The 26,508-nt window shown below is 37.8% G+C and overlaps 2 protein-coding genes across 6 annotated transcripts in view; both read right to left on the bottom strand.

The window, feature by feature from the left end:
- Positions 1–1,378, bottom strand: part of WDR19 (WD repeat domain 19) — a 50,124-nt gene extending 48,746 nt beyond the window's left edge. The window contains exon 1 of the mRNA XM_075091654.1: positions 1,306–1,378. Within this exon, the coding sequence (XP_074947755.1) occupies positions 1,306–1,350 (45 nt within the window). The 5' untranslated portion in view covers positions 1,351–1,378. The remainder of the gene's footprint in view (positions 1–1,305) is intronic.
- Positions 1,379–1,570: 192 nt separating this feature from the next.
- The window catches only part of KLHL5 (kelch like family member 5), a 67,800-nt gene continuing 42,862 nt past the window's right edge, over positions 1,571–26,508 (bottom strand). For all 5 annotated transcript variants that reach the window (XM_075091658.1, XM_075091659.1, XM_075091660.1 and 2 more), the window contains 8 exons: positions 25,990–26,186; positions 18,133–18,345; positions 13,925–14,111; positions 12,759–12,983; positions 12,305–12,467; positions 8,205–8,417; positions 5,190–5,361; positions 1,571–3,096 (listed from right to left, as the gene is read on the bottom strand). In XM_075091658.1, the coding sequence (XP_074947759.1) occupies positions 3,040–3,096; positions 5,190–5,361; positions 8,205–8,417; positions 12,305–12,467; positions 12,759–12,983; positions 13,925–14,111; positions 18,133–18,345; positions 25,990–26,186 (1,427 nt within the window). In that variant the 3' untranslated portion in view covers positions 1,571–3,039. The remainder of the gene's footprint in view (positions 3,097–5,189; positions 5,362–8,204; positions 8,418–12,304; positions 12,468–12,758; positions 12,984–13,924; positions 14,112–18,132; positions 18,346–25,989; positions 26,187–26,508) is intronic.

Raw genomic sequence — 26,508 nt, forward strand, 5'->3', positions numbered from 1 at the left:
CTAATGCACCAAAGTACCAAAATTCCACAGAAAAATCTTGTGGTTTGTGCTAGAAAAATTGAAGTTTCTGGTACTGGGAGTCTGCATTGAGAACTCCTGTGACTCTATGACAATTATTATTTTTTCTTATAGAGTTACTGGAATTAAAAAATGGCATGATACTCTCCCCTTCATGTCCAAAGACCAGAATGTTTAGTTTCATAAATTTCATGGGAAAGTGTGAGACCAGAAAGCATCCTTAGTGTGTAAAACACAGAACGCTCAACATCTATGCTTTTAAAAGGGAGAAAAACTATTTTCTCCCTTCTGAAGTGTTGGGTCTTAAAAGCTGAGACCTAAATGCTAGCTACTCAACCATAAAAAAAGATTCCAACTAAGAAAGTTTCTCAAATTCCTTTTCCTTACACACTACCTGATTTTTCTATAACTTGGATGTAAAATAAAGTGCACAACTTTGTTTCACAGCTTGCTGTCATGACTTTTTTCCTCCCATGTCATCAAATAAACGCCAACACCTGGCGTCCCCCAAATGCCTGGCAGGCTCACTCAAGTCTTTGCCAAGGGTCCCCCCATTCCTTCTTTTGGGTGAACATAAACTGCAGTATTGTTCACATTGAATTTGCATTTCACTCATAAAAAGGGTAAAATTATGAGCAACACACCCCAAAAGCACAAAGAACATCTGACAATTATGTTTGAATTTGAAAAGTTTAATAAAATCTGTAATAAACCAAGGATGAAGAAAATCATTATGGGAGCGCGGGCGAGCTCCAGCTCTTCGAGCTCTCGCTGCAGGGTAACGCACGAACCAACCCCCCCAGGGGGGCTGAGTAAGAAACTTCCCTTTCGGCCCAACGGTTTAACGGCTGCCCGAGGAGGGTCTCTCGCCCCCAGCATTACGGCACAGCGACCAGGCGGCGGGAGACGTGACGGGGGAGGCAGGAGACCCGGCGTCCGGCGGTAACGCCTTCGGGCGACGCGGCGGCTCGGACAACCGCCGCGAGAAGGGCCAGCCCGGCCGGAGCTCGAGCCTCGGGCGGCCCGTCCTAGAGGCCATGGGCACGGCGGGCGGCGGGAGTGGCCTGAGGAAGCCCCATCCGCGGCCCCAGGCTCCCGCTTGCCGGAGGCCGACACGAGCGGGCGGTTCCCGACTCCCCTCCCCAGGCTGCCCGCCCCTGCGGGCCCCGCTCGACGCCCCCGAAGGGGACCGTGCGGCAGGGACTAGGAACCACGGCCACTGCCCCGACGCCGCCGCCCCGGGGCCTAGGCTCCCCGCCCGCCCGTACGGCGGCCGAAGAGACTCACCTTCATCGCGCCCACCGCTGGCTGCGCGCCCCCCTCCCCGCGCATGCGCCACCCGCCCAGGTCGCCGCCGTCACCCCGGAGACGAAGGGGGCGGAGGAAGGGCAGCACCATGGGCACTGGAGGGCGGGGCCGCGCCCCTTCGTCCAATGGGGAGGCGGCGGGCCGCCCGATGGCCCGGCCCCCGCCGGCGGCGGGAGGGATGCCTGAGGCGCTGCTCCCCACAGCCGCGGGGAGGCGGAGAATAAAGGCACTGACCCAACAACGGCGCGCTTAGGTTGAGCTGTATTCGATTGCAAACAGTGCAGGTTTCAGCACAGAGTTTCACGGCTTAGTAATTTCTTTTAAAACAATAAATAGTTCACTGAGAGCGTTAACGCCTTTAAAATTACAAATGTACAAAGACTTTGGGTATCAGACGTTTCAAACTTTTGAAAAACATTCCATGAGCTCACATCTTCCCCTTTTCCTTACAAACATGCACATATTGCCCACTGTTTTGAAAACAAAAGGAACAAGGCACAGAAAAGAAAATACAAAAAGACGTTCCACTCAGACCATTCAAAGCAATTCTGTGTAACAGCATAGGGCTCAGGAAAGGCAAATTATAAAATACCTGAAAAATTAGATAACTGTTAAATAAGGTAACTGATTTGATACAATCCTGCGAGGGACACACAACTCCCCTGTAAGATGCTGGACATGCTTACGTGGTGGCAGTTAAGCATCTTACAGGATCGGGCCCTTTACACTTCAAAGTAAGCTTACTAGAAAGGCAGACAATTGTTTCATCTTATAAAATTATACTTTTCAGATTAGTGCAAAGCCTCATGTAAAAATGTATTTAGTCTAGATGTAATGGAATGCTTCAAAAATTCCAAAGTGCAAATATTAAATATAAATTGGTTAACTTTTAATCACACTTTAGAATTCTTCTAATAACTCATGCTTATAGATTTTTTTTTTTTTCCTTAAAAATAGCAAAGTAAATATAAGAACGAATGTAGAGGAAAAAGTATAATGTTCTGTATCTCACGTAGAAACTTTGAAAATCCCAAAAAGTACACTGGATCTCAAATCTCCAGCAAAAATTATTAAATAGCAGATTTCTGTTAGCATAATAAGACAATATTTAAAATAAGCCTTTGGTTAAATAAAAAGTTTGCTAAACTAGGAATGATGATAAAAGTGCAAAAGATTCACCAAATACACAACTTCATTTCCAAGGCAGGCATTACGCCTGCTGTTTACAATGGTTTGCATTGGTTTGTCAGCCTGCACTGTAATAGCTGAGATACCTACACCCACACATTCATTACAGGCAAACTAAATATATGGGGTCCAATCCTATTACTTTTTTCATCCAGAGACAAGACGCAATTATATCAGTGGATGCATATCCATTTAGAGCCATTCCTCTGCAGGTTTGGACTGGTAACATTTGATTATTACAGTGAGTTCTCTAATGAGCTTACTTATTTTTTCGCACTTCCTAAACAGAAGTCCTCTGCTGCCAACTGGCTGGTGGCAGCTAATCTTCTTACAAATAGAATTCCTGTGACGTATGGGTTACAAAGTGATTTTTTTTAAAAGTGCTTAAGACTTGAGACCAAACACTTCGCCGTGGGAGATATCCTGCACCTTGTGGGTTTTTTTGGTGCACTGGTAGTTTGCTTGAGGAAAAAAGAAATTGTCTGAGTCTATGGAGGAGAATGTCATCTTCATAGAGAAAATAATTTACAGTTTTACAGTCACGACACATGCTCCAGCTCTTCCTAAGCACAATGGTGCAACCTGTAAGCAAAAAGAAAAAAAAATCCATGAGATCAATGCAGTCAGCTTTAAGTGGTTTGGGTTTTTTTTCCCTAAAACTGACAGTGTTTAGTTAATGCTTGTAATAATATTTGTACAGCTGCAGCAGAGTGGCAATATCACTCTTACTCTGTTAACGTGACAAAAAAATTAGCAACTTGGTCCAAAACCTGGATAAAAACACACAGAAAAGGTGAAGATATTTTATATTATAGAGTGAAGCACTTTGGAAGCAATATCAAACCCCAAGAATATGAAACACTTCCTATTGATAATTTTAATTTCTTGGTGTTACAGCAAAAAGAATCCTGTGTTATGGTACAAACCAGACACCTGAGCTAGACAGTGCAACAACTCAGTAATGGTCGGCAAAACGATGCAGTTTTCTCTCAAACAGAAAATGCCAAACCTGACAGAGGCAACCTCTCCCTTTTACTTAAATATTTGTTAAAATCCTGTTAAAAGTTCTTGAAATTAGAGTAATTTCCCAATCTCCATTATTTTTTTGTAAACAGAAATTACTTCAGGCAAGACCCTTTTCTGCTGAGAATCTGTTGGACTTGAAAAGAGGAAGGTAGTTTCTAACACTCACCTTAGCTTCCGCTTTTAAATTGCATAGTACTAAAGTGCGCGTGAATATTAGTCCGAGGTCAAAAAAAAAGGGTGTTTATGCCAACTCCCCTATTTCTTTTTTTTCCCCAGTAACAACAGACTTATCCTGAGCTGTTTGTGTCTCTGAAAAACTTCAGTTGAGAAAATTCCACTACCCTCTTTTGAGTTGCATGTAGATGAAGTGGTAGCAGACCGCTGACGTAACGAGAAGGAAGGTCCACAGACACTTCCAAATCACTCTAGGAAGCGTTCAAAACTGTCCTATATAGTGGGATCACAGGATTCAGTGTGATATAGAGGGTCAAGGCTAAGGATACAAAGGTATCTACAGTCACCACCTAGACATTATGCAAGATTCATTTATATGCAACGGTGAGAAAGACTGTTTCTCTCCTCTGGTACACACCTTTTTTTTTTCCTTTAGCAGGGGTTGTCATTACCACTGAAGACCCCAAGCTCTGATGAGGTTCCTAGATGACTTATGTTTTAAGATCTTGCAGCAGTATGAAGTGAGGAGAAATAGACAGCTCAGTTTTCTGTGTTACAAAGATTTTCATAGAGAGCAGTTCAGTCCTCTTTTTGAATTAGCCATTTGGGGCCATTACTGGGATAGTATATTCAGGAGGTCAGAATTCAGCTGCCTAAATACTGGTGTCTAATGCTATCCTAGATGACCTCGGACACTCATCCTGGCCTGCTGCCGGACTCCAGAATGGCCTTGGTCTCCCATAGATTCTGTGCTGTATCTGCCTTCTGTGGATGTAGACACTTTTAGGGTGTCTCAAATGGCAGTAGATACCAAAGGACAGCCTGCCCAGCATATCCTTGTGTGTGCTCCTCCCACAGAGGAGCACATTCCTAGAGCTATAAAAAAGTAAAAGTAACCAAGCTTTGAATTGACAATAATGGTTTCCGATTATGAATTGAAGATTTTTTTTTTGTTTGGGGTGGGTTGTTTTGTTTTGGGTTTTTGTTTGGTTTGGGTTTTGGGTTTTTTTTTTTTGAGCTGGGTAAAGAGAAATGGGAAAAGGCTTCCTGGAAGTTGCACACACCATACATAGCATTCACATCAGGACGGGATTATTTATGAAAAGGCGTCTAAAACCGTGAAGAAATTGATAAACTTGCTGAGAGACATATTAGAGCTAAAACTAATCTACATTTATCATTGATCTTCAGAACAGGAAGTCATGTAAACAGAACCCTTTCTGACAGTTTGGGGAACATGTCAATATATTTCATGAACAGTAGCTGAAACTGTCAAAGAAAATAGCTATACTCTTGCCAAAGAAAAAAGGGCAGTTTATTAGAAGTTAACTGTCTGTTCAAGATAAATCACTGAGATGGCAGACAAAGAAAGAAAGAAAGAAAGAGAAAAAAAAAAAAAAAAAAAAAAAAAAAAAAAGAGGCTCACTTGAAATAACACCATAAATAGTAGTGTATGGTCTGGTCAGAAACTATACCTGTGTCCATTCATTTGTCTGAGGGTCATAAGACTCCACTGTATTAAGGTATGTTTGACCATCATATCCTCCAACAGCATACAACTTGTCACCAAGAAGACATACTCCCACTGCATCTCTACTAATGCTCATAGAGGCCACAGCAGTCCACACATCTGTTTTTGGATCATACCTAAAAGATAATTTGTGTTATGCTCTAAAGCCATTGCCAAAATTCAATGGAAAGGACATACTGTAATTGATGCTCTCAAGGTAGTAGGAAACATGTATTATTAGGACAGCACAGATTTGTGTGTTAATGTCGAAGGACTTTTTCCCCCAAATACTCTCTTTGAAAAGGTTTCTTTAGTCATCTGGCAACATAGTCAGTACTAGCTACATACATACTTTGTGCAGCTTTCCATATAGTAATACATACATACATACACATAGAGCTGCTCTTACTACATTTCTTATAGTATGTCTAAATGTACCACTCCAGAAACAGTTCTGCTGCTACACCACAAAAAAGCAAGTGCTTGCTTTAGGTGATAACTACTACATGTCCCAGCACAGGCTGTTAAATTTGAGTGTGGTACTAGAGTTACTTGCCATGAAAGATTACCATTTTCAAAAAAACAGCCAAAAACAGTTTGAGAAAATTCTGAGAAGATTTTGAGTTTGAGAAAATACAAAACCCTTAAGATTATTTACACCACTTCTTTAATCATAGCTCCTATCATCAGAAGCATCAGCACAGTAAAAGACAGATGGTTTAATGAGAAACATTAAATGTGATTCTAGAATAATATCAAAATTCTTTAGAAGTCAAACTGAGAACTACGCAGGAGAGTTCATGCTATTCGTATGTCAAGGAACATATTTTAACCTGACGGAAAGAGACAATGTTAAAAATTACAGATGCTTACAGCAGAACCAATGTAATCGCAGAGCTCTGAAGGGCTCTAAAGAACTATGCAAAGAAAATGTTTATTTGGCTAAGAGATAATAGTAAGATCATACTTGCTAAAAGCAAGTTTGGAAGATACTAGTCCTAATTTGTTTGCATGAAAAACATAGATATAATGAGCTCTAACAATTTTAGCTGCGGTTCGCTAGTCAAAGTACTGCAGAAATGCATGCAAGCATCATAACATGAAAATACTGCCTGAAGCACATGCTGCAAATAGAAGTATAACGTAGTGAAAGAGGGTGACTGTGAGCTACACATAGAATTTACTTTTCAATTTAAGTTATTTTATAATTAATTTATAAAGCAATGTATTTATCTGAGAAAAGCAAATTTTATTGCAAAATACAATGGTAAATACTCAGAAGCTAAGTGTGGTTTTATGAAACTGGTAATATTTTAAAGGAACTTACTTCCATGAAGCTGATGGTCCTCAATTTCATCTCACTTAAAGAATGAGGACAAAATGCATTACAAAATGGTTTATTAAAGTAATGTGTTCTGTAACTTTGTTTCAGAGAATATTGATGCAGAAAAATATATCGACTTACTGCTTTTCTCTTGGGCTTCTAATTATCTGTATTCCTCTAAAACTTTGGTATTTTCTGAGATTTAGGTTCCCATATGCAAATCTTTCTGGGGTCTTTTTAGTGCTACTTCCACACGTTAAGTGGTTAACTGCTTGAGCAAGTCCAGCGGAGAGCTACAAAGACGATCAGTGGACTGAAGCATCTCCCTTATGAGGAAAAGCTGAGAGACTTGGGTTTGTTTAGCCTGGCCAAGAGAAGGCTGAGGGGGGATTTCATCAATACCTATAAACATCTAAAGGGTGGGTGGGTGTCAGGGCGATGGGACTGGACTCTTTTCAGTGGTGCCCAATGACAGGCCAAGGGGCAATGGGCACAGGTTGGAACACAGGAAGTTCAACCCCAATATGAGAAAAAACTTCTTTCCTGTGAGGGTGACCGAGCAGTGGCACAGGCTGCCCAGGGAGGTTGTGGAGTCTCCTTCCCTGGAGACATTCAAAACCCGCCTGGACGCGTTCCTGTGCCCCCTGCTCTGGGTGTGCCTGCTCAAGCAGGGGGGTTGGACAAGATGTTCTCCAGAGGCCCCTTCTAACCCCTACCATTCTGTGATTCTGTGGTATGGGCCACACTATGTATTTTGGGGTCTATTACGACACTGAAAGTTTGAAGACTACAGCCCTGTTTTGTGGTGGGGGTTTTTGTGGTGGGTTTTTTTGTTGTGGGGTTGTTTTTTTTTGAGGTTCCATCCCGTGTCCCCCCCCCCCTATTTTTTTTTTGGTAGAGGGCAAATCACATCTCCCAGCATAAAGAAATTTAGTAAAAGGAAAAGATGGGTAATGAAGAATCACGGTAATTGTTGGGAGATAATAGGAAAGAAGAGAAGTTTTGCAATTTGGGGTGGGGGGAAGGGAAGAGAATTAAAGCATATTTCAGAAATATTTGAAATGCCAGTGAAGAATTAATGCAGTGCATTATAAAATATTTACTGTCATTTTTAATTATTTTATGGCTCACATGGGCTTCTGCAATTGTAATACAGTCATTCATAAATAACTTCACGTAAAAACATACCAGCTTCGGAATGACTGAATTACATGCCACTTTCCCTGTGTTGTCAAGGGATACAAGAAAGAACAGGACATTTAAGGATTTGCAAACCCTGACTGTTAACTCTTTTAGAAGTTATTATATGAACCGATACAGACTTGTCATGTGAAAAAAGTTCTGCTTCATTTTTAAAAGCATTCCATTCCAAGTTGTTCTCAGCAATCAATCATAATTAATTCAATGAGAGTGTTAGGGAAAAAAAAATTTTCTAGATGAAGTGCATTAGGGAGAATACGCTTTAATCTGTCTTGGCAACATTTTGAATCATATTATGACTACATAGGATGGTTTTATACATAAGTTTCCTCTGCTCATGCTAAAAATAACACAGCTATTTTATTGGGTTTCTACTTACAGGTCTTTTCCATAAATCACTCTATAGACTAGTACTATTAGAATTAGTAGCAGGATATGTGTTCATCAGGATATTACCTTTCTACGCAGTCTGACAGCCTGGATGTTAAGTTTGATGCTGGGGCATCGTGACCACCTATTGCATACAAGAACCCATTCCAGGTGGTTACACCTACACCACCTCTTCTTTTCGACATCTGAGCACAGAGAGTCCATTTGTTTGTATGAGGATCAAAACATTCTACTGACTTAAGACAAGAACTTCCATCTCGACCACCAACCGCATAAAGCCTACAAAGTTAAAAAAAAAAAGTAAATAAATATTGTCTGAACAAGACAAAGTCTCCAGTGATGTATGGAGGACTTTCAAGTTTGTTAAAAAGGGAAGTTTAGAAAGAAACTTAACTTTAAATATAATGTTCTGTTGCAAAAACTCTGATAAGATTTTGCTCCAATCTTTTCCTATTGTGATGATCAATGCATAATAAAAATAATTTACAGAAAATTGATATCTACAGCACAGCATTTATGTTCCAACCCATACATATAGCTAACATTTTCAAAATTACTTATGCGCCTTCACAGATAAAGGCACATTTCTAGTAAGATCAGAGGGACAAATTCAGTAGTGGATCTGTGCATGCACCAACTCTGCCCTGCCTCATCTTCAGCATTCAAGTATTTTTCTGGACCTGGGCTTCAGTTTATGAGAGTGCTACATCAAGTCCCTCACACCCACTAGGTGGCCTAGTTTGCTCATTTCTAACAAAAAGGTTTCTAGCATTTGGTATTAACAAAGGATTACAACTTTTTGGAAAGGCTAGAAGAAAAAGATTGCTTTTTGGAACGCTCCATCACCGATGAATCTTTAAAACTAATCAAATAATCAATCTTGAGAAAGAGTTTATGCACAGAGTCTGTGAGCAATCTATGCTTAGAAGCAGAAATGCCCAGCACTATAATTTGCAAAGGTAGGAACTGAGAAGCCATTCTAAAAAGAAAGCAGTGCATCAGAAGTAAAGTCCAGTTTGAGAGATCACCTGAAATATCATTAATGAAATTCTTTCATAGCCTAAGGCACATTATAGATTGGTTAAATAATCAGGCAAACATTAGCTACTGTATATGATAATAGTGTGAAAAATTACAAGTTACTATGAAACACTATTCAAGAGGTCCTCAGTTTGAGAAACACTGTTGTTTTGTTTTTTAAATATACCGACCAACCAACTTAAATACAAACATCTTGTATATATGGTTGACCTACTAGTTCTCAGTAATAAATTTAATATCCTTTTTAAAAAAACTCATTTCCATAGAAGTTCCCATGTTTAATAAAACAACATATTTAAGGTAAGGAATGTACTGAAGGATAGTGACAAATACTGTTGCAGTTCCAAAAAGTTTGTTTAAAAAAAAACCCCAACAATCCTTTATGCAACATAGCATTTAAATGAAGTACCCCACCTTACCTCCCCCCAAAAAGTGACAGTTTTGATTATTTATGCAGTGATTTCACATTTTGGACATGGAGAAATCTATATTAATTTCTCCATATGAAAGTTTTGAGAAAATAATCTGAAATACATCAAGTTACAGATAGATATTACTAGAAAGTGCAGAAGTTACTGCTCGCTCAGCTGAAATGCTGTACACAGTTTTAAGCTTTTTAGCTACTGGCTAGTGTTGCTGCCTACATTATAAGTCCAGGGAACATTCTATAATAACAGAAAAATGCGAGGTTCTAATTCTGGTGCTTTTCACACACCTGGGACCCTCTGCTGAATATATGGGAAGCTTCAGACCTAACTTAGGCATCTGAAACTGCAGCTCCAAGGCAGCCCAAGGCACTCTGCTTGCTGTTCTTCAAGTTCTTCCCTCCTTCCTGCACCCAATGAGCATTTCCACTCATTTCTGGCCTTGTTCCAGATCTCACAGGACCCTTTGTAGGTGCATTTCAGCTGTACTAATTTAGCAGGTGACTAACCTTCCAAAATAAACAAAATAGTGAAAAGCTTTTTGCTACCTTACAGTATTCAAACAGCTCAAGGGAGATGCATCAGATAGTACATAAGCAGGAAGTGAAAATCTGCGGTCAAGAGAGTGTAAATGGCCTGCCACAACCACAGTACTACTCAGCAAATCAGGTTAGCTTTGTCTACTATGGCATTCCCATTGCCACCCTGGCAAAATATTGTTTGAATAATCCCACTACAAGGCTGGTGGAAAACTGGAAGGACTACTGGGCTCAAAGGGCTGTGATCAGCAGTGTGAAGTCCAGCTGGCAGCTGGTTAGTAGTGGCATTCCTCCCAGGCTGATATTGCTCAATGTCTTCATTAATTGTCTGAAAGATGTAACAGAAATCAGCCTTAGCAAGTTTACTAATAGTATCAAATTAAGGGGTGTTGCTGATATGCTGGAGGGCTTGGTTACTATTTGGAGAGACCTAGACAGGCTGGGAAAATGGGCTCACTGTAGTGTCATGAAGTTCAGCAAAGGCAAATGCAAGGTCCTGCACCTGGGATGGCACTTCCCACATGATACTACAGACTGGGAGCTGACAGGAGAGGAGGCAACGTAGCAAAAATAGACCCAGAAGTCCTGGCAGACAAGAAGTCATCAGTATGCCCTTGAAGTAACGGCAGGTGATCCCCTTTATTCGGTACATAAGACTAATTCTGGATACTGTGTCCAGATTTGGGCTCTCAGTACAAGAAAGGTCTTGCCAATTGGAACAACTCAAACTGATGGTAACTAAGATGATGAGGGAGCTAGAACACATGACATACGAGGAAAGGCTAAGGAAGCTGCTTTTGTGCAGCATTAAGAATTCTTGAGACAGCTTAGGAGACATCTTACTGCTGTCTTCAGCCACCTAATGGGAGGTTATATAGAAGACAGATCATTCTCAGAGGTATTCAGTGAAAAAAGGAAGAGCAAGAGACACGTTCAAACATGGGAAATTTCAATTGGCTATTAGAAGAAGAACGTTCAGTTCAACGGTTGTCAAACACCAGAACAGGCTGCCCAATCTCCATCCTTGGAGATACTCAAAATTCATATGTGACCTGAGCTACCCCAGGTAACTTTGAAACTAGATCCAATTTTAAGGCTGGCCCTGCTTTGAGTTGGTGTTGGATCAGATGACTCCAGAGGTCCCTTCCAATCCAAATTTTTCTATGATTCTGTGATTTTCGGAACAGCTTGATTCAAGTACCACTAGTATTTTGGGATGCTATACTTAGCCCAAAGGAAAACAAAAAAAGGAAAAATCACTGAAAGTCTAGGAATCATGGCCTTCCAATAAAAACTGAAGAAGCTGGAGTTTTCAGTCCTGATAACAGAATACTGGGGGGGACATGTGTCTTTAGATACAAAAGGCTGTTGCAAATAGGAAGATAAAGATGTATTTTCCACGTTCACTTTGAATAGTACAAACAATAGTAGTATAAATCAGCAAAAGGTATTTAAGACTTGACATGAGGAGAACTTCACAGATATATTAATCGTTAAGCAGATTGCTTTGGGAAGTTACAGAAACTTTACCACTGGAAGTTAAGAACAAGATCACTCTGGGTATGAGTGTTTTAGATATAACTGATTCAGCTTTGGGGTAACAGAATAGATTAGGGAACTCCTTGAGGTCACTTCCCAGCCATTTCCTGTGACTGCAACACAAAATGACCTAGTTGTCTGAATATGCTTTGCATTAGGAATCAGACATATTTTCACTGAAAAACAGCTGTAGAAATTTCAGATACCACTCCAGATTAGATTAATTCTGCCAGAGCTTACTGTTCTGAGTTAATGCAATATAACATAAGTACTCCTCCATGACTTTACAGTAATTTTGGAAGCTGACTGTTCAAACTGTCACAGTAAGAGGAAATCACTGGAGTCTCAGTGAAAGAAAACAACCATTTGCTCCTTTCTGTATTAAGGAGATGGTAAGTACTTATTAAACTATAGAGATGGTGTCTCATAAGCAATACTGAGGGGTACTGTGATGCTGTGGAGAAGCTTGCTTGACCCAACACAGTATCTTTTCTGTGAATGAAAAAACTTGGTTCTTAATGCTATCAATAGGTATCTATCAAGAGAAATTAATAGTAATTTAGGATGGTCCTGTAATTACATTAAAATAATGAAATAGAAAATGGAAGTTGCCTTCACATACTTTCCATTTAATATTGCTACACCAACAGTGCTCCTTGGAGTTGACATACTAGCTACAAAGTTCCACTGACGAGCCTGTGGATCCCATCTTTCTACTGTATTCAGGTAACTCCAGCCATCATGTCCTCCTACAGCATACATGGGACCTTCCAATACAGCTACTCCTAGAAAAACAGATATGAAAAACAATCACCTCTGGATAAGGGCAAAAAAGATCATATTTTCCTAGTGACAGTCCAGTGTGCACCACAAAATATTTAAAAACAAGTAAGAAGAAATTTCCTTTTGGTAGCCAATGCTGGATATAATCTGAAGGAGAAAAGACATTCAATAAGCAGTTGGCATTAAAAAAAAGTTTCCACTCCCCTAAACTTAATTTTTGAATGTTTTTTGAGCAATCCTAAAACAGATAACCTTTAAAAATATGCATTCAGCCTTTACAGAACTCTACACACCAAGACCATGACGATGAGTGGACATAGGTGGCATTACACTCCAAGTTTTTGTTCTAGGGTTGTAGCACTCCACAGTATTCAATGTTTTCAGTCCATCTCTGCCACCAACAACATACAATTTATCATCTAAGACTGCAACTCCAAACTGTAATCTTCGTCCATTCATGTTTGCAACAGGAGTCCACATGTTGGTACGAAGTTCATACTTTTCAATGCTTGTAGCTCCTGAATGAAAACGTATGCAAGTTATTAAAAACAAAGTCTGGATTATTAGGATAGTTTTTACTTCAGCAATATGCTGATCCCACAAGACAGCATGGTATCCTGCAGCATGTTCTTAATTCTGTGTATACAAATAGTCTTTTCGGACTTCCTCAGGAATTAAGTGCACCATTATAAAGAAGGACCTTCTCAGTGCTTTGTAAGGCAAAAAATCTGATTTCTAATTGCTTTGCAGAATCAAGCATTTAGAAATACTAATGTCAGGAATATAGAACAACCCTTATGAAATGCAGTTACCTCTTGAAACGGTTTTGTAATATGAGAAAAATCTGAAGCTATGTGACATGAAGTACTAGAAGTGCTAACTTTAAAACAATAAAGGAAAGAAAACACTTTCTCTGCCTTAACTTTTCTAACTTGCCAGATTTCTTCTAACTACCATTAAACACTATGGAAGTGTCTATGAAAAAGAAAATCCGAGTAGCTCTGACAGAACCATTTAACAACTAGTCAAAAAGCATCGTGTTTTGGGGCTTTCTTGGTTGGTTCTTCTGGTGGTGGTGTTTGTTGGTTTGTTTTTTTTTTTAAACAGGTGCAGGTCAGCTTTGTGCCCTTTCTGTCTTTTCCTTCCTTTTCCAAATGACTTCCCACTCAAGTAAATAAAGATTAGTTTTCATTCAATTCAACATTTCACTACTTGGAAATCAGATATTCCCTTGATAATTTCCAGTTAATCATAACTCTTTCTTCCAGAATGTTTACAGCATTATCAAAGCTACATAGGTTTTTCTAACCTAATAAACAGTGTACATTTAAGATGTTTCATGTTCTATACTGCATAATCTTTGAATTTTAGAATTAACATGTTTTAAAAACATCTATCAAACATTTCTTTTGACAAGAACCAAAACAGCTCGTCTACTAATCACTACATAAGCCAACACCTTTTGTTGCATCCATTCCTCCAACTGCAAACAACACGCCCACTGTAGATTTTCTAGGTTTGGTGCGAGGACTTTGCAACATAGGTCGTCGCTCTGGCAACAGATGGTACTTCATTGCTTCCATAATGAGTTTTTGACATTCAATGTCATCCCTAAAGAGTGCATTATTTTCCATATCTGCCAGAAACTGAAAAAGAAAGAAAATTAAACAAGCTACATTGCTATAAACCACATGTAGACTAAAACCAAGATTACAAGAAAACATTTTATTCAAAGACTTCCACTGCCTGATTTAAAATTTATTTTCAAAATGGTCATATACAAAAAAGCTAGGGTAAAGATTAACTTTTAGTAAACAAAACACATTTTAAGCTAAGCCATTAAGTACAAAATTTTAAAAAAAAAAGGAGGAAGGCCATCTGATCTTAATGAATGATTTAAGCTTAATTTTCCGAAGGAAGAAAACAAAATCTCCTTGTGTTCCAGTGCCACTACAGGTACAGTCAAGGGAATGGAGTCAGGCTCCGGTTGTATAAATCAGTTTAACCTCATGCTCTTACTCCCAATTCCACCCAATCCAGAGGTCTGTAAAAGCCGCTTCAGGCACAGGCTGAATATTTTCATATATATTCTATTCCTCACTCTGACAGTGAGCCAGATCACAGTATATCAATTAATACAAGCCTTTGCTATAAATTTTAAGATCAAGAATGCAAGCAAATTTGACAAGTTTTAAATTTTATACCTGACTTAAAATTCAAGTTAAATAAAGACTACTAATAAAAGTTATTGAGTTTAAATATTCTGCAGTCTTTTGTACTCAGTGTTTGTCAGACTGCAGGAAAATATATTAGTAGGTTGAGTGTCCCAACTTCAATTATTAGAAGTCTAGACAACCGGCATTTTTTTCTGAGCTGCAAGACATCGCCTGAGTAACATAGGAAAAAAAGCAAGTGAAGTGCCCCACTAGGACTTAGGCAGTTGTCAGAACAATGAGACAAAGGCCAATGCCTCTGAACAGCCATCACAAAATCCACACTTTGTGAATATTAGAAATATAAGTCCACAAACCAGAATGAGATGTCATTGTTGAGCTGTTGACAGCCAACCAATAACTCGTACAAAATTGCTGTGAAATTAGTAATCAGGAGTATTAAATGGACTTGTTATGAAATAGTTGTGCATAATATGGCGGGCATATCCCTGGCTTAAAGCGGCCTTAGGACAGCAAAGTGGTAAATATGACATCCACAGTTCCAGAAGAGATACAAGTACAGACTGCTAAGCCTGAACATCTCAGTATCAGGCTAATCAAGAGAAACTATGACCAAAACCCAAAAACTTTCAAAGCCCTTCACCAGCGACTTTTGAGAAAACAGAGCCTGATTTTGCAGTATTTCTCTTATTAGCTCATGTTCTAATTCTATTTAAAACAGCAAATTAAAATGTTCTCATGTAAATTAGCAGAGGGAACTTAATTTTTGTTCTTTACTTTCAGTACTTCCCATTGTTTCTTCTCTGGACCCAAAGCACAGTTTGCCACTTGTATCACTTCACAGGGACACTTCACGATTGTAATATATCAAACTAAAAGCCATCTTTTTATAGAATTGCATGCTGGCAGTTAAATTGCACATGGTTTTTAAAAATAAAAATCAATTAATTATTACTGTCCTAAATCATTGGCATAGTTGCATGCATGAAAATTAAGACTCGTACACAACATGACCAATTCAGACCAATCTATTTTCCTGATATACAAGCAGCATTTAAAGCAACACCACTTGTATGTATGAGTTTTGCAACAACAAGATGCAACCTGCTTTTCTCCAGTTTCTAACACCCCTCAACATATAAAAAAGTTTTCTCATAGCCTAGAGTCTCAGTCTCTGAAAGCAACTTCATCTCAGTTAGAAAGAAGTGCAATCTAAGATTGTTTTGGTACCCAAGAAAACCCGCAGGCTCTTGAAACTAAACCTACTGTATTACAATTTTCTGTAAATATCATTCAAAGAACTTGGAATGAGCTTACTTAGAGAGAAAGCCAGGGTTTTTTCCCAAGTTTTATTATTTACATAGCTCCTTGTACTAAAACATTTATAACTGAGCAGTTACAAATGGTGTGTTAACATGAAATTATAGTCATTGAAAACCTGATGAAGAGAAGGGTAGTGCAGATACTTCAGTATGAAGAATTTCTGTCTAAAAGGAAGCTGAAGCATCTTGTAATTCAGAAGTTGCTTAATCATATTTTTAAATAATTTATCAGAGGTGGAATACTTGCCACCTTACAGCTTAAGAAGCTGACAAATAATTCATCTTCAGCCTTTGTAAAAGCGAAAAGAAACTTACAAATATTTAGGACACTGCTTGCATTAACTAAAGACACAACAGAATGCTATGTACAAAGAAATGCATAAAAACATAACCAATAAAACTGACAAGTCATTACTATTTTTTCCTTTCAGTGCTAGTTTCACAGTATTTCCCAAAGGTTGGGATGTTGTTTTTTTTTTAAGTGTGTGAATCTAATATTCTTTGCATTTCTGCTTGCAAAGTTATTGATTTCAGCAAGTTGTTCCATTTTCTAATTTCATTTCTTTCAAATAGCTTTAACCCTTCAACCGTAAAATTGGAAACCTTTTCATTATGTTATGTTTGCTGTCAGACTGCCTAATGTCACGTGATCATGAAGCAAAACAGGATTCTGAAAACGTTAAGACTGTTTTGGGCCCTTCAAACCAATTTATTCTATGCAGTAATTGTTGCCATATTCAAATTACAGCTTTAACACTTTAATTTGTTAAAGAAAGTAATAAATAAAAATGCACCAGAAAAATATTGTATTATAAATAAAAGTATATATTTGGAGAAGATATGAAAAATTAAAATAGTAAGTGAAATACGATATTGCTTTTGAGTTTCATTCTGCTATTTTCTTAATCAGTTACTGAGTGGACATAATTTGATTTTAATACATATTTCTGGGATAAATTCTGTACTTTCAGTTTCTAAAGATGCTTCAATTACAGTCAATTAAGTAAAAGGAGTACAGCAGTGGTTACTTAGTTATCAATTAATTAAATGCTCAACAAAAGAATTACTTCCTCCAGGTCAACTGCCTTACACTGTATCATGTTTCTAGAAAAAGTGAATTACCAAGTCAAAGCCACAACTGAGAAAATCTTGCCATCGCGTATATAATAATCAGTATAGAAATGTTAACAGTAAAATGCTTGCTAGTGAATCTTACTATCCAGCAGGAGGTAGTACACAGAATGTTGTGTATGTGATATATCACTATGCATTAATCTAATTCAGTTTTTGTTGTGTTAATGATTTCTACTTATTATTCAAGTCCATTTAAAAAAATAATATTTTCTTTACTTAATAGTGATAATTCTCACTAAACAAACTGAAAACTGTAAAACAAAATCCTTTGACCGTCTAGTAAGTGTTAAATATTACTAGTGAAGGTCCAACAGGGAAGGCTAGCACAAGAGAAGAAGGGGGTGGTGCGTCGGTGGGTGGGAATCAAACCTAGTTTACATGCATGCTATCAGATAACAAATACGATGCTACACATGACACTAGAGTAGTCATTCCTGCAGGACTAGGAAAACTGTAATTCACAACTATTTAAACAAACTGAGCTCAAGCCTTCCTCAACATTGTGTGGAAATGGCCAAGAAGGAGAAAAAGTATTGATTGGGAAGAACATAAAGTACCCAGAGATGGTTTATCAAGAGTTAATAGCAGAAAAATCAATCCAAATAATTTATTCAAATAGTATTTCCTAAACATCAAGGTTTAGGAATAAGTAATCAATAATTATATGAAGGAAATGTAATGATCCAAATAAACTGTGCAAGTTCCATAAAGAAATTTAAAAAGGGGCACACCTTCTAGTGACAAGCATACCCTCGATAAGCATTTTTTCTAGGCAACAGAAGTGATTTTCTTCTAGCAGCTCCACGCCTTCTTGTGTCCTGACTGATCTCAGGTTAGGATCAGAATATGCTGCAGTTCACCAACACACACAAACTGCCATGCCCATAAACATGCTAAGGCCTTATATACAGCTTTAAGAATCCAAATCATTGAGTGTCCTGAAAATTTTATGATTTGTCACTATCAATATATCAATGCCGTAGACATTACGCCCACTGTAACCATGGTATAAACTAGAGAGGAATTGAACAATTTACTTGTGGAGCAAGTAGAGGCAGTCTAATGTAAGCCAGGAGTTTACTGAGATCCTTCCTTCTCTGTTCCAAATCATGTCGAACCCATGTAAGTAGTGCATTCAGTATAGTTTCTTCATTAGGAATATTCATGTCATCACTTGCTAAAAGCTTTGCAATTTCAGTGGCTGGCAATAATAGAAATTCCTGGTTTCTAATTACTTCCATGAAGTTTTCCTGAAAAAGAAAAGTATTTTTAATACAGATGACATCATACTTTGAAAACATTTTATGGAACTCCTACTATATCTTCCCCTCTTTTCCCTCATTTCACATCATCTCTCAGTTGTGCCAGTAAATACCACTGGAGAACTGACTGGGGAAGTGGGGAGGCAGGGGAGGAAGTAAAATAAAAATGTACTGAGTTGTTTTGACACCTGATCATTTCCCCAACCCAATCATTCAGTCCCATGTGTCCCCCATTGTGCTGAAACAACTGAGGGGGAAGCATATGCACAAAAACAAGCAATGGGTTAGGGGGGTTACTATCTTGGCACTGAAAATTGAAGAAATACTGTCTGAAGTACAGTTTAAAAATATAAAAGGTGAAGTTTGTTCCTGTTGGCAATGTAGAATACTTTGTAAGAGCTTTGTCAAGCAAAGAGCAAAATGTGCTACAACTACTGGGCACACTGTTTTCATTACTGCTAGATTAAACTATGATGTTAAGTTTTCAGAGGAAATAAACAACACTAACAATTTTATTGTTGATTTTAAATGGATTGCTTTAAGTTTATTTTACTATTTTGTAGGTTTTGTACAGCTGATCTGATTGACTGGGGAACAAAACATACAAAGAATCCACAGTATTGTACATGCCTTGCTTTATTAACAATATTTACTCTGACAGGATTCAATTTTCTCTTTCATCCTGTCATTTCCAGCAAAGAATCCTTACTTAAAAATGGGAAAGTCACAATACGTAACATCTCCGATACTGATATCCTGTTACTTCATAATACTAGGACTTGCATAATATTCTGTAAGGATTCTCATTAACTTAGGCAGGAATAGCAAAAAAGTATGTAGAAATACAGTCAGCACTATGAACTTACAGTGAGAAACCTGAATGTAACAGAAAAGGGTGAGATCATGTCTATCCTCTTTCCCCATACATGTTTACAAGGCAGCAAAGTAAAAGCAGTCTATGAATCACAACATGGTCTTATATTTTGTTAGCTCAAACCCCAGTTAACCTCATACTCCGAACTGAGAGTAACTTTAAGACAAAAAAAACCCAACAGTATTACAATCAAGTTAGTAAACCTACTGTTGTTTGCTAGATAGCTAGCCAATGGGATGCTGGTTTTGCTCTGCCATCACATGTACCTCCAAAACACCTGGAGGATAAAGTGCATTAGACCCACAGACAGGGAAGTCTAACAGCCTAATATCAAAATTAGCCTTACTTAGTATTTTGCTTGATAGTTTAAAAAGAAAGAATTGCACACTGTTGAAAAAACTCTGGATTAGCAGCACACACATGGGGAAAAAAAATCCCAGGATATTTAGGTCAAAAAAACAGGGAGAAACTTGGGAGCAAAAGCAGGATCTGCACTGCAAAACAGGTATGAATTTAGCATATAAAATGGCAACAAAAACATACAGTACAGTTTGGCATTGCATATGCAAAGGACATAATGACAACAAAGCTAAAAAGGTAACACTTCTTCCTTTTTATTGCTTAGTCTAATAATTTCAAAGCTATACCTCAATATTCCAAAAATATTAACTAGTTAAACAATGCTAAGCAAAGAGGAAAAAACTAGTATGTAGTAAACCAGTCCACCTTACATGAAAGCCACACATACATAAGATAGCTACAGGATGTCTAAGGGAAAGATCAAAGTGACTCCACTCCACAGGTAACTCTGGAGTTGAAATTAGGAGAAGAATTGAAAGTATTACCTGTGCACATAACTATATTCCTGGTTAGAGTTTGGAAAGGAAAATTTTACATTTAATATCTGAAAAGCTTTCCTACTAGAGAGATCCAATTGGCTACACAAAAGTAGTGCTTCCAAGTGAAAACTGTAGTAGATTAGAAGAGAGATAGAACTGTCTTTTCCTCTTTAATTCATTTAACTCTCTGTATTACAAAATGAAAGTTAAGAAGATTAGCAAGTACAGGAATTAAAAAACAGTGAAAGGACTGTACCAGTATTCAGTAGCACTACACATGCACTGTTATTTATTTTACTCTGATCTTGAATGCTTGGGAGTAAAACTGAAGCTGAAAAACGATCAAAATTCTTTCCACAGTTTAAACATGCAGTTCACAGAAATTCAGATTCCACCAAGTTCATTTTTTTCCACTGTTTTTTTGTTGATTCTCTGTCCTAGAAAGTATGCAAGCTGGACCTGTGTTTTTAGTTTTGCTGAATAAACAGGCAGTGAGCACTGAAAAAAAAAAAAAAGCCAACATGTACTACCTTAAACTTTCCATATTGTCTATCCGGGTCACAGGAAGAGGAAGGGGAAAGCACCTGCATAGAAAGTTTCCTTTGTCTCTGAAGGCAACGACAAGCTGATCTTGCGTAAGTCAGTCAGGGATCCTCTTTGGAAAGTTTTTTTCCAACTGGATTTCATCACTTCAACAGCTGTTGTGTGTAAAAAGCCTGATTTTTCCTTCTTGTTGCTTGCAGACAATTGCTTTCTGATGGGAACAAGTTCAACTTCCTCTTGCTCCCACTCTATTTTTAAAGCAGAGACTCCTTTTGAGCATAGTATCAAAGCATTCCACTGGGAACACAGCCACTCTTTGGCCTATGTCTGGGGTTTTTTATAATCAGAATCTGACAATTCCTCTTCCTCTAAAGACAGAGATTCTGAAGACAAAAAGGAGGAGCCAGTGTATCTCCTAGCATTCTTAACCTCCTCATTAGCCTTTTCTTTCCTTCTTCTTATGGGAACTCTCTGTGGAAGAACAGGATATTTCAGAGAACAAACGGCCTGTAGTTTCAGTCCCTTGCTTTCTGGTCCTGAAAGTGAAGAGTTTCCCACCCCCAAAATTAGCTCCTCAAAGACCTTGGCAACTTTATCAAATGAGTAGTCTTGAGGTTTATGTATTAGCTAAAACAGGGACACACAGTCCCCATGCTCAATGCTACGCATTGCTCATTCACATCATAACCTTCAATTCACCCTTCAGCAACTGCAGAGTGAAAACTACTAATATTCTTAACCACAAGTCTGCCTTGCACTTGATACAGAGCAAAAAAAAAAAAAAGAGCACATAAAAGATAAGATGTCATGACGTTTATTTTTACGTGGTACTTAATTTCCACAGTGGGATCCAGCCAGATGACGTTAGTCTCCCTCTACGCTGCGTCTGAAGGCTTAGAACCTCAGAAAGCATCAGAACACCTGCAGGCTGAGAAGGACAGTACACTGAGGTGGCCGAACAGGCAGCTTTAACCACATGGCTCTGTCTAAACTCTGAACCTGGGCAGCCAAAAAGTAAGAGGTGCCTGACTCACAGGATCTGAATGAGAACAAACAGGGAATGTAATTTTGTCTACTGGCTGCTTTAGACAGCTGGGAAACTGAGGTATGAATTCACTAAGAACTGAGCTATCTGACCTCCTGGTAAACTAATCGTCAGACAGATGTCAGTTTGCAGCTACTTTACTTTTAGTCAGCTTTGACTGCCGTGTTAAGCAACAAACCAATCTAGTACTTTCAGTGTGCCCAGGGTTTGTGTAGAGTACAACTACTGTAGCTTGACTCCTCTCTGCATAGTTTCTGGATGCCAGCCCAGGCTGGGCAGCATGCAGAAACCATTTAGTCTTGCCAAGGCAGTACTGATCTATTGTGCTAGGCAGAACTTAGGGAACTTGAAAGGCATAAATGTCTTAGGTTTTCGTAGGTGAAAAGGAGTGAATAAGTATTTTCCCAGTCAGATAATTACTGAGCAGGGTATTTTGGACTGCAACTTCAGGTGCAAGGCACTAACATGATCTTTGGGTCTGGCCCTTTGTGGACAAAAAAACTACTGAAATCTCTCCCCTTTTCATGTTCCCCCTACCAAAAGAACAAACTCTCCTGGCTATTGCAAGAAAAAAAGACAAATTATGCCTCTCTAATTCCTCCTCCCAAATCACAAACTCCATATTACAATGATTTTTTTGCTACCCAACTCCTGCCTTACAGGAGAAAGCAAATCCAAGTGTCCCACATCTATTCTTCTGCAAAATTCCTAGCTTCTGTGCTTGGCCTCGATCGGTTACTCTATCCTCTCTAGGTTTTTCTTCTTATAAACAGCCATTGGCTGTGCTCAGAAATCATGCAAATTCCAAAATTAACTTTATCTGAATCTTGTAATGTTACCACTGCTCATGTACTTCTAAAGACTTGTGATTGAAATCAAAATGCCTTTCACTCTGCTTTAAGCACGGAAAACTGAGCAACAAAGATTACAAAGCCATCTACACGGGGATTGACTCAGGTGCTATCACGTATAACATTTAGAATGTCTGGGGTTTTTTTTTGTTGTTGTTGTAATTAAGAAAGTTAAAATCTAACTACTGAAGAAGCTGTTGACATATACCTATGAACACCTCACTCTTCACCATAGATATTTCATGTTCTGGAAATAACACAGGCTAGCTTTTCCTCATCTGACAGTATTAAATTCCCCTTGGTTTACTTTTTTTGTGGAAGAGCAGCCATTGGTTTTTTAATTCAAGGTGCACCATCAACTGTTTCAAACAAACAAGATGACAAAAGCGGTGTTTCTTTTGACTTTGTGAAGACAGCAAGAAAAATGCACAGAAGGGATTTTGTGCAAAAAGGCTTTACAAATTAAAGTGAACAGATACACTGCTGGCCAACCTAATAAAATTCCAATATTTATAATTGTATGACCCCAATACTATATATAAACTACAGCAAAACAGGATAGCCTTTGTACTAAAGATACCTTTATCCAGATACATCTCACGAGCCTGTCAATTGTATTTTAAAACCCTGATGCATAAAAATCAGAGTTGCCCTTTATACAGCATTAAATCCACTGATACCTTCAGTTGATTTCATGTTTCACTTAATGTATCCTGATGATTTTTCAAGCTTTAGCTTGCAGTGTCAAAAACTGACCTGTTTTGATGATAATCTTAAAAATTATTCTCCTCTGAAAACACAATTTATCAACTGTCAACACAGCAAGCAATAAAATAATGGAAGACTTCAGTCCTTTTAGCATAACATATATCTACATCTTTAATATGAAGTGCAGCATTTAAATCCTTTTTTTTTTTTTTTTTTTTAAAATCGCACTGTATTATGAGATTAAAATCATGCCATAAAATCATGCTAATTTTTTCCAGCGACACTAAATGAACATCATTCAGATAGAGCAGGTCTATTAACAAAGGTAGGTCTACTGGGATAACTCACTGATTGGTCCTTCAGTTTAACCAGAGGCTCATTTATCTGAATTTCTAGTCTTCATAAAAAGAACTAGTTCAGTGAAGTGGGTAAGATGATGATTAAATTAGAACATGTGTCATAAAAACCTTTAAAACTGAGAAGCTGTTTTAATTGCAGAAAACTAGTTATATGCCAATCTGATATTTTTTTTCTGCCAAAGGAAAATAAAACCTCATAGAATATAACATATATAAATTAAAATTTAAGTATTTTATATTATTAATTACCTTCTACTTCAAGTGCTTTAAAAGAACCAAAATTACATGTAAAATCCAGAAGTATATACTACACTCGGTGTAATCCCCCATTGTTCTATGCTGCCCACTGCAGCATAAAAATAATTCATTGTTTTAACAAACAGAATTTCCAGGTACTAAGGGTGTGCTTAACCCTTATGCTCCAATACTTCTTAATGGAAAGAGCATCAAGTGGCTAGCACTTACTACTGTTGAATATTTTCTTTTTTCAAACAGCTTTTAAACAAATGAAATTACTTGGGGATTTATTTTAATTGAAGATTCAATTGGACTATACATTTCTATGCAGTTTCCATAGCAACATTCACTTCAAACTAAAGAATCTGCTTCTCTATTACTCATTATTACTAAAATTCAATTTCATGTCTCTGTTGGAACTAAACAACATTAAAAGAGGCCTTGGGAAGAATCCATCTAGCACAACTAATTAATTTTGAAAATGGCTTTTTAAAATCCACCTAATTTAAATTTCATCCATGTTGAAGCCTTAAAAGCAACAATTTTGCCACTGAAGTAAACAATGGCCAAAAGGCATACAACTGTTTTCCTGTGGCCTGAACAAAAGAAAGATAGGTGGTGTAAAAGAATAGCTTTTAGAAAGTTCACATCCCGTATCTGCCACAAGTCATGAATCGCCAGTCAAACCAGTATGACTATAATCCCTAACATTCATCTTTAAAGGTGCATTGGTCTAACATTTATTACCATTTTGATCTCAGCAGTCCACTTATAAGGCACATGACAATAGCACAGACCAAAATATATGCTTATTCTGAAAAGGAACAGATAGGTCAGAGGGGGATGTTATCTTTTTCCGTACTTTTTGTATCACTGTCTTGCTCAACATTAATTCTAATATTCCTCAAAGGCACAAGCCACATCTATCTTTACTGTTTCATCTTACAGTCTACCTAATTGCAGCCTCCTTATTTTTGTGTGAACAATAATGAAGATCAAGAATAGAAATACCTAAGTTACAATCTGCACACTATTGACCTGTTTTTGTAAATTTCAGTGTGTACATGATTTTAAATACATGGGAGATCCACTCACTGAGGAAGAACATTGTATCATATTAAAAAAGAGAGCTATTTTAAACTGTTATACATACTAAACTAAGTTATTTTACGCTAAGAAGAAATAATAATAAAAATAATTTTAAAAAGTTGTTTTTAAACCAGCAAAAACTAAGGCAGCAAGAGAAAAAGCCATGGATTTCTAATACTAGTTACCAGGCACAAATTACAGCTCTTGGATCTAAGCCCATAGCTTAACAGCACAATGCCACACAAGCAAATTAAGTACTATCTTGATTCCCACATCTCTTATGCAGTATCTACATGCCCTCATTCAGGTCCCAAGAGCTTACATAGGCAAAATTTCATCAAGAAGAGAGAAAAATGCCTCACGAAACTGTGAAGAACAGATGAACTGACTTCCCTCAGAGGTAATTCTCCTGCCTTCTTCTGCTGATAACATTACTAAAATACGCTCGTGAGAAGGAAGATAACATTTTACATTAAAATAAAAGGATTACTATTAAGAAGATGAAGTTTAATTAAGTTGGCAGATCAGGCTTTCTATAAATTAACACCAAAAATATCATTGGCAAATTTGTATTTAGTCACATATTGCCTAGCCTAAGATTAAACTGTTTGATGCCATCCTGACATCCCATTACTAAGAAATTAAGGATAATGCAGAACCTATATTGATGAATGCACACATTCATACCCCAAGTGTAACTTAGAATCTGATTACTCCAGCTCATTACAAAACAAGAATTGTACAGTTTCATTTAGTAATGTGTTATTTTGGACTAGATGGCAGCTTGCCCATTGTTAAGTTTGTAGTTTTTGGCTGACAGAAATAAGAACAACCTTTTGAATGATTTTATTAAATGCAGATCTCACAGTCCCATTACTGCTAGAGGGAACCATTAACGCTTGCCTGTTTCCTTCCAACCAGCAACTTTATAGTTATTTTGTAATTTCTTATCATGGGAACATATGTGCATTTTTGCTTGGAAAAAGATCAAAGCTTTCCAGGGGGAAAACATTAGTATTTTATTCAGGAAAACATTCTGTATTTTCCTTACTAAATAAAACAGATGATACTTAAAATAACAACATACCATAGTGTAATTGTGAGCCACCTTGTGCAAGTCAGTGCAACCCTGCGCATCAGCAAAAGATCGGATTCCAAGGCAGTTGGATGGGTGAAGCTGCTTCATTAGGAATTTACAGCATGCTTCTACAACCTGAGAGAGCTGGAGAAGGCAAGCTGTGGACAACAGGCACTCAATGTTATCTTCTTTTAATTCAAGGCGACCTAGTAACATTAAAAAGGAGATCACATTAGTTTGCTCTTATCATTTTTTAAATTCCCTAAAACTCAGAAGCAACAGAATTATTTACAGATTGTACGACAAAATACAAGACACAGCAAACATCACCCTCAGCAACAGATAACCAGCTTTTCAAAATTAGTACCTTTAATGATGTAAGGAATGGGAAGCCTAATAAGATCCCTCTTTTTGTCAGTCACGATACATTTTTTAAATTCATATAATTTAACTAACTGAATATAGTATTATCAGAGGAACTATATCCTACCAGGTTACCTCAGGTAACAGCAATGATTTCTTTTTATT

This window comes from Phalacrocorax aristotelis, chromosome 4 (assembly GCF_949628215.1).
Source record: "Phalacrocorax aristotelis chromosome 4, bGulAri2.1, whole genome shotgun sequence".
NCBI classification, from domain to species: domain Eukaryota; kingdom Metazoa; phylum Chordata; class Aves; order Suliformes; family Phalacrocoracidae; genus Phalacrocorax; species Phalacrocorax aristotelis.